At 27.2% G+C, this 9928-nt stretch overlaps 1 protein-coding gene across 1 annotated transcript; it reads left to right on the forward strand.

Moving 5' to 3' along the window:
* The first annotated feature begins 7251 nt into the window (after positions 1–7251).
* LOC124943806 (aspartic proteinase CDR1-like) lies at positions 7252–8298 on the forward strand. Its single transcript, XM_047484277.1, has one exon. It carries the CDS (start codon positions 7252–7254, stop codon positions 8296–8298), a length of 1047 nt encoding a protein of 348 aa, XP_047340233.1.
* The last annotated feature ends 1630 nt before the right edge of the window (positions 8299–9928 follow it).

Below are 9928 nucleotides of genomic sequence, written 5' to 3' on the forward strand. Positions count from 1 at the left end.
AATTTTTTAAAATTTTCTTTTTCTTTTTAATTCTTTTTAATTGTGGTTTTTCATTCCTAGCCTCTAGCCTCTAACCTCAAATTTAACTAGACCGGTATGCTTTCCCTAGTCCACAGTCATCATTCAACCTAAAGATGCCTTATCGGAGAGGCTCATCGGAAAACCAATGTTCATATTCATGTTATATTCATGCTATACAGGAATCGATATTTCAATACCTATAATTATCTTTATTCCATGGATTTTACGGGTACTTTGTTAATATATGTAAAATATGATTCCCAAAATTATCCTTGTTAGAATAATCATCAAATAAAGATCCTTAAAACAACGCTTGGAAGCACCTCGATGAACTGCTATATATACACAGCAGCACCAGGTCACTCCAACATTAGCACACTACAAATTCTATCTTTTTAAACACCCTTCATTATAAATTGGACAAGAAAATTTAGTGTTAGATGTCATACTCAAATTAACTTTTTCAAAACCAGTTTGTATTATTCAAACTCGATTCGAGAGGTGCACTCTATAAACACTAAAAATCTACCTACCTAATTTATAAAATTAAAATAATTATTTTGATTTATTTTCGAATAAATAAAATCAAAATAATTAACTTAAGGCCAAAACCTAATAAAACAATTAATTAGATTAATTATCGTGTTAATTAAAGCCTAATTAATTAAGGAAAATGACCAAACAAAAAATTAAATTATTTGTGATAAATATTGTACTCATTTTATCTTAAAATAATTTTAGAAAAAATTAAGGGATTAAAACAAATAATTTAGGATGAAATCTAGTATTCATTTCATCCCAAAAAATTATTTACTTAACCTTAAACCATAAAAAAAAAATGGCAAAATATTTATCCTATTTATTTTAATATTTTGTGTATTTGAAAATATTAAAATTAAATCCAAAAGGGTGAAATAAAAATTAATTTCAAACAAACCTTTAATGTTTTAAATAAAAACAAATTTGTAATCAGGAGTAGCCGAAATACAGAATTATTGTTACAATCGGAACCACGTCCATCAGATAAGCATTGTAATCTCATCAAACACCTTAGACGCGCCCGCATAGCCCATTGCAGCCAAAAGATTGTGCGCCCTCCTTGCATAGGATCAGCTAACGCTTGTTAGCCGAAACGCTAACGAAGCACCCAATCGCTGACGGAACACAACATAACACCAACGACGTGTTCCGCTTTCGCCAGACAGCCTTGAAATGTCGTCGTTTCGCCTGCAGTCATCTTCTTTAACGCGATCACCGGAAGGATAAGGACGATCGCCATCTTTTATTTTTCAAAGATGGAAAAGATGGAACTCAACTGATTCTAAATTTTTTTGGTTGATTGGAAAGGTGTATTGATCACCTTACCACGTGATCATTTTCCCTATAATTCTAGGCATCATCATTGCCTATTCCGACAAGTTAATTCAAGAACAACCAAAACACCATTAATGGTCTTTGCGTGATTCAATTCACTTGGATGGATCAACCACTTGGGGATTCTATAAATAGTCCCTCTCAACAATTCTGAAGCTAAGAGATCAACTCTCAAGATTCAAATCAGAAAAACCAGAATTCCGTTATTAAAGCTCAAACTTTCAGATTTATTGAAATTTTTGTATAAGGCCTTAAAGCTTGGATCTGAGCATCTCAAAGCTTCCCTAAGGTCTAAAGAATGTTATACAATCTTTGGTATACTTCCAATCACCCTCGAATTCATATTTCCAATTTGAATTTGAAATTTTATATTTCAATATCCACAAGTTTGTACACTGCCTGATTGTTAAATTTTAGGATTGAAAATTGATCCTAAGATCATTTCCAAGTTTTCTGTTTAGGTTAGAATTAACCAATCAACCTTAAATAGAAATATCCAAATTAGAATTTTAAAAATACAAAAATACGGGTTTGATGTTCTCGGACTAATCTTCAAGAACAACTAACTAGAAAGCATCCCAATAAGTTTCTGATGATGTTAAGAAACTATTTAGATCATGTTTGATCAAAATCAAAATTTTCAAAAATAATTAAAATTTTTAAGTTCTTGAACTGGTCCAAATGAAATAACTAGTGTTCATTATTTTGGTTACAATCAAATATATGACATATAATGAAGCTATTGGCTAGCTCTTTACCCTTTAAAACAACTTTAAAACCAAAAACACGATTTTTGGCTACAAATTATTTTGAACGAGTTGATCATCACCTAGGTCGATTGATACATTGGGATGATGTTCTAGTGTACACGGGAGCTTTGTGAAGCTACCCAAACCCTTGGATCGAATAATGTAAGCCTCCATCAAAATTGAAAAACTTGCAACTTTGATGTTCTTGAGAACCGAGAGATCCGACCAATGATCTTTGGTCAGGACTGAGAGGTCTGACCGATAAAACTTAGCCAAGACTGAAAAGTCCGACCAAGGCTTTTCAGCTTAGACCGAGAGGTCCGACCAGTGTTCTTCACCTAGGACCGAGACGTCCAACCGATGATTTTTAATCTTACATCCGACCGAGAATTCCCAAACCTTGACCGATGAAGTTAGCCCCAAACGAACTTAGGATCGGTAGTTTTAACTCCCTAACCGAGAATTTTAGCCAAGGACCGATAGTCCTTAGCACCAGGCCTAGGCTTTTTAGTTAGGACCGATAGGTCTGACTGAGAATCCTAAGCCCTAATCGAGAGACTCATGATATAGGATCGAGGGCTCATATCCCCCGAATTATAAAATGAATCCAAGATTTATGACACTAGTCATAAGGCCTGATTGGTTTCCATTTTAAAAATCTAAAATTATTTTAATAATTTTAGAATCTTAAATCATTTTCCAAAAATCCCAAAAATTAGAAAATGATCTCAAAATATTTCTTGAGATGTTTCCACAACATTTTTTTGACAAAGGCTTGTTCATGATTTATTTTTAAACCCTAATGCCTTTCAAACTGATGTTCTTTAGGTATTTTCTTTCATAGTCGTCATTAGCAATATGTACCAACATTTAATTAATTGTTGTTACAATTTTTTAAATAACGCTAAATTCTATACATGCCTAGTACCGAAAGAATAATTGGTTAAAATAAAATGTTATACAACCGCTTTTTCAAAACCTAAATTTATTATTAAAGACTGCTTTTAAAACAGGTACGGATGATGAAGCGTGAAAGTCCTTTCCCGATTATCTCCAAACTACTAATTAAATAAACTAGTTAATACATTTGTACACATATGCCATTTTCATTGATTTTCAAATATCAATTAGCGACTTTGTTTCAAATAAAATTCTTTTAAATTAATTTAAACAACAATTTAAAAAAAAATCAAATTGTAATTTGATAATGCACATTTCCGAATTATCAAAATTTGAATCCAAAATAATTAATTATTTTTAATTAATTCTAGAAGCGGTCAAGAGTTATTTAAAATCTTTTTATTTTAAAAATATTCATGACATTTAAACCGATGTTGAAATTCTTAAAGTAGTTTATTTTTATATATCATTTTTTCAATACGAATTTATTTTTTTTTCACAATTTTGTCTTTAATTTTAATCTTTTCAATACACAAAATATTTAAAATAAATATGACAAATTGTTTGCTAATTTATTTTATTTTGCATATTTTGGGTTAAATAAATAATTTTTGGGCCATTCATTCTAAATTATTTATTTTAATTCCCTGATTTTTTTCTAAAATTATTTTGAGATAAAATGAGTACAACATTTATCTCATATAATTTTATTTATTTTATTTGTCCATTTTCCTTAATTAATTAGGTTTTAATTATTATAATAATTAATCTAATTAATTGTTTAATTATGTTTTGCCTTAGGATTAATTAATTTAAACATAAATCAATATAATTATTTTATTTTTATAAATTGAATATGAAAATTTTTAATACTTGTAACTATTTAATATCATGTTTTTTAATTTATATTAGGAAAATTCACGTGTGTAAGAGTCATATTTATGAAATTGGCACAAACGATGGCCGGATTTTTATTATAAAAGAGGGTCAACGACTATTTATCGATAACCATTTGGTAACATGAGTATATAAGAAATATTACACTATTAAATATTAATTTTATTATTTTCTATTTATAAAATTCACATGTTTGAAGAGAACAAATTCAAAAATTAAATGAATTAAAAGTTGGACTAATTTTTTTTTTATTTTAAATATTTTAAATGTCTCTCACAAATAATTTAATGTACAATACTTTTGTGAGTTTGTAAGATTAGCTTTTTATCATCATATTATTGATGCATTTTAACATTGCAACACACATTATCATTATAATAACTTATAATATTAATTTTATAAATTAAAATTTTACACAAAAATAAATAAATTACTTAGACTACAATTTTTGCAAAGACTTTGTCTCGTTGCATTATAGTATATACATTGAATATAAAGATATTTATATTGTTTATGTTGGATTAAAATATATTTATATTATAATATTAATATATAAAAAGACTAGATTAGATCTATTATTTAAAACTAATTTATTTAAAGAATTATTTTTCTAAACAAATATATTTAGTTTATTTTAAATAAATTAAATAATAAAAAGTTTAAAATTTCATACATTTTAGTACTTATATTTTTCATATGTTTCCGTTATTACATTTTTGTTCACAATCATACAAACAAACCAATTATTATAAAGAATTTTTTTTTTACTATCAAACACTAAAAAAAATCCAAACATAAAAACTCTACCAAATATTACTTAAATATAATATATATTTTTTAAAATCTAGTCATTAATTTAGTAAATAATAAAGTTGAAGAAATTATAATTGTAATCTAGTAAATAATAAAGTTGAAAAAAATCGGAATATAGCTTATTTATTATAAAATAGTTAAATAAAAATAATTATATATGAAAAATAAAATGAAATTTATTATAATTCAAATTTTAGATTATATATGAGTGAACTTAAATGTATGGAACCTCTATTATTAGTTAGCACAATTATTATTTGGATGAAAATCTATTTTGACGTATTTATATAATTAGTTTGTTTTTGATATATAAATGATTACAAAAATAACTTATTTAACTTCTCATATAATATATGGTTAAAATTATTATATATACATCTAATTAATTTGTTTTTATCTTTTAAATAATTTATTTTCCCTTTATTATGTTATGTTTCACATTTATGTAAATTTATTTATTTATTTAAAATAATTACAACATTTATTATATATTTAAAAAACAAAAAAATATGTAACTTCATTTTTTTATTTCTTAAGTGTTGACTCTTGAGTTATTTATATTAAATTATATATATATATATATATATAATATTTAAAAAACAATTAAAGTAAACAAATGTAGAGAAATGAAAATAAGAAAAAAGGATAAATAATTGAAAACGAAAAAAATAAATCTTAAGGATATAGGAAAATATATTTAGATTAGTTTGAATAGAAAATTAAATATATAAAAATAAAATGTTGACTCTAACTAATAAAGTTATTTAAAAAACAAAATTTTCTAACTTCTCATATAGTATATGTTAAAACTTATTTGTTCTATAGGGTTAAACTCTTTGTATAACGTGAAAAAGATGTATTAGTGTAAGTTGTTATAGTATGTATTACGGTTGAATCGACAACTCACTTAATATTATATTAATCGCGGTGTAACTAGTATTTGAAGATTTTGAAGGAATATTACTAAGATTTATTAAGTGATATCCGAGATTTTGAATAGTTGTTTGTAAGTTTAAATTGTTGCGGTTTATAAGGTAGACCTACATATTTAAGTTATTATCTCAATAATTTTCTAATGGACTAAGAGAAAAAACATTGAATTTTCAATAATTGTAGTCATCTAATGCGTATAATCCATAATACTATTATTATGACACTTTTTGAGATTTGTTTCGAAAAGTCGGTTGGAAAATTATCGTTCTTTTCGAGCATCTACGAACTCGATACTTTATTTTTTCATGTCATATTTGTCGTGGTTAAATGTTTCTAATCATTTTCAATATAAATTTATATTTTTAAAACAGATCAAATAAAACTCTTAAATATATATATATATAAAAGAATATTAACTTTGATCTATGAAGAATTTTCATATGAAGTGGTATTATTGGTAGAGTTAAATCTATATTAGATTATGTATATAATATATAAATTTAAAATTATAAAAGTAAAATAAATGCAGTAATGAAAATAGGAAAAAGAATAACTTGAAAAGCAGAAAAGAAGTAATCTGTGAAGGATTTAGGAAAATATATAATTTAGAGTAGTTTGAACTGAAAAATAATTTTATAAAAATAAATGTTGACTATGTTCTAGCTGAATTGAGGATAAAGACTAAATAAGTCAATTTTTAAGATTACATTAATTTTAAATATTTATTATAATTCATGTCTAAATTAAATAGTTATACAAATAATACATCTAAACCTGTTTTTTTCCCATTTATTATATAATGCTGGAACTTTAGACTATAAATTTTCATTTTTAATTCAATGAAATATATGACATTTTATAATTATTTAACAAAAATATTTCATGTTAAAGTAAGTGAAAAAATGTTTATTAGAAAATAAATTTCAGATTATTAAAATTATTAACGCTGTGACTTCAAACTTTGAAAAATTTCAAATTAGAGAACAACAATTATATTTTAAACTATCCTTCTATTTGTTGTTAAAAATATAAAAAAAAATACATTTATAAAATAATTATAAGATTAAGTGTTCAAATTTGTTAAGAATAAAATATTTTAAAATATAATATAATAATATTATTAATAGGACAAAAATGTCTCCTTTCTAAGTAAAATCTAATCAATATTATCTTAATATTTAGTAGAACTGGTTTTACTCTGACCTTAATTCTATCATCTATAAATTTGAGGTTATATTTTTAATTTAATATCTTATCTTTACCTTAAAAAATGACATCTTTTTTATACAATGCAATAATACTATTCTTTTATTTCATGTTTCAAATTTCAAATTCCTATAATACAACTACTTCCAAACCAATAGGTTTTTCTACTTATCTCGTCCACCCAGATTCATTAAAATCGAACCGAACTGGCATTTTGGCAAGAAATATTAAGCATTCTAGGTCTCAGTCTCGCTTGTCTTATTTGAAGTCTATCTTAAAACTCCCCAACAACCACGCGGTGGAAACTACATACATATCGACAACTATTGCGACTCTTTCATATCTGTATACGTACTCCATGGAGATTTACGTTGGCACACCGCCTGCCAAGCAGGCGGTGATGGTGGACACCGGGTCCGACATCACATGGATTCAGTGTCGCCCATGTGTGAATTGTTTCGAGCAAAATCAACCCATATTTAATCCCGATCAATCATCGTCGTTTAAAAGATTGAGATGTGATTCAAATGAGTGTCTTAAATTAGGATCCAAACGTGTTTGTACTCAACCTAATTTAAATTGTAAATATGGTTTAGCCTACACTGGAGGTTCAAGAAGCAATGGAGAACTAGTCAAGGAAACTTATATAATTGGCCGCACTTCCATCCCAAACATTGCTCATGGGTGCGGGTATAACAACATAGGGACATATGATGTGAAGAGCACCGGTATGATCGGTCTTGGAGATGGGCCTCTATCATTCATTACTCAGACTAAACATTTGATTGGTGGAATGTTTTCATACTGCCTAGTATCTGAGTTCGGTTCAAACCAAAATGCAAAGAGTATGATTAGCTTTGGAAATAATGCAGCCATGAATGAGAATCAGCATGGAGTTATGTCTACCCCTTTGACGAAAAAGAGTGACAGCCCACATTATTATCTCACATTGAGATCAATCAGTGTAGGATCTAAATTAATTCCAATGAGAAGAGAATCTGGTAACATCATGATTGACACAAGTGCTATTTTCAGCTATTTGCCCTCGCATGTGATACAAAAATTGATGGATGCCATAAGAGAAGAGACTAATGAGCCACCAATAGATGATCCTAATCCTAATGAACTTTGCTTTGATATGGAGGCCAATGTTCCTATTATCACCTTTCATTTTTCGAATAGCGCTAGCGTAGCGTTGTCAAAGATGAATGCTTTTTCTATAATCAGAGATATATTGTGTTTTGATATTAAAAAAGACGATGAACTATCAGTATTTGGGAGCCAGGCACAAACGGATTTCTTGATTGGATATAATATTCCTCGAAAGAAGGTCTATTTCAAACCAACTGATTGTTCAAGACATGTTATAACACCATATAGTTCAGATGACTACAATAAAATCTAATAAGATTATTTTTGAGTTCTGATTACTATAATAAGATCATATAATATTATTTTTATTTTTTTTATTTATGGCTCTTATTACATATATAATAAAGTTATAGAGATTTAATTTTTTGCACCTTCCAAAATTATAATTTAAAAAAATCTCAAGCTTATTTTTATAAACAAAAAATATTTTTTTTCTTTTTCTGAAATTCATAAACAGAATCATTTTAGGGTTTAAAATAAAAATAATTGATCAAGAAAAGGTGTTGTATCGAATCCCAAATTAATTAAATGAGGAAAAAAAAATAAAGCCATAAATATATAAATAAATTACAATGGGAGAATAAATAAAATAAATAATATAAAAAATATATATATTTGTATTAATATGTGTTTTTGTAGAAAATTAAAAAAGAAAACTCGCGGAACAAATTATACGGACGGTACGAACAACACAAATGACTCGGCGACACTAACGATATGGATGAGCGGGAAATTTTGGGGGAATGTGGAGATTATCGAAACTAAAATTTTAGAATTCCTCTTCATTATCTATAGCGAGTTCATTCCAATGTAGAATGAAAACTAGAATAATTTTTCTACATTCATTCTCGCTATAGATGAAGAGGAAAAAAGAGGAAAAAAGAGAAGAGGAGCCAAAGTTAAGGGAGATATTTTAAGGTTTTTATCACATTTACCCTCACATATGTATGCTTTCTATACGATTTCCTATCATTTTCTAGTAATGTGTCATTCCAAACGTAAAAGAATTATTATGAACATAACATGCATGACTCTTATAAGTTATAAATATGTTAGAAATAAGGTTTTGTGTTTGGAGCATATCTAAAATAGATTTATTTAAATAAGTGGTATAAAATTAGTCATGTCTAAAGCCAACAGATTCATTGTAGGCCAAAGAGTTGAGGCCATTTCTCTCGCGTAAATAATCACTGAACCGAAAAGAATCTCTAAATAAAAAAAAAGAAAATAAATAAAAAAATCTTAAAGGAAAGAGCTTGTACAATCTTTTCATAGTTTCACGGGAAGAAAAGTCGATGTCGGTACAGAACTGATTTTTGGGCGTACAGAAATAGAATGATGGACTTGAAACAAGCTGCTAGCAAATAAAGCTATGACATTTTACACCATACAAACCTAAAAGAAAAGAAGCCTAATGAGAAGGTAAAAAAAAGAAAATCAATTTCTTATATGTGCACAACTTTGTATTATGGGCATGTTACCATTTATTTGAAGGTATGCAAATATTAATTATATGTTCATTCATGCTAATGCCAATTGACAATCTATTCTAAAATATAGGACACATTAAGATCGATCTTCGTTGTTGCATGTGAGTCTACTTTCGGGGAGGGGTTGATGAGGGCGGTGCGGTAAGATTCCTAACTGAGTTAGCGCATTCTTACTTTGGTGGCTTCAGCTCCCTTAGTTGGTTGGACATTCTCTTTTACCTTGAAAACCTTAGAAAGCCCAAAACCATATTGCAATCACAAATTCGTTTGTCATGATAACAAAATTTCACACACATATATATATATATATATCCTATTTTGGCAGATATATAAACAGTCTATTTTTTGATTCAGTCGATCAAAACATTGACCCCTCTAAAAAAAAATGAAAAA

Source organism: Impatiens glandulifera, chromosome 6 (genome assembly GCF_907164915.1).
Source record: "Impatiens glandulifera chromosome 6, dImpGla2.1, whole genome shotgun sequence".
Lineage (NCBI taxonomy): Eukaryota > Viridiplantae > Streptophyta > Magnoliopsida > Ericales > Balsaminaceae > Impatiens > Impatiens glandulifera.

Bases quoted from the DNA above. Each gene is read 5' to 3' on its own strand.
- LOC124943806 (XM_047484277.1), top strand. From the start codon at position 7,252: ATGGAGATTTACGTTGGCACACCGCCTGCCAAGCAGGCGGTGATGGTG.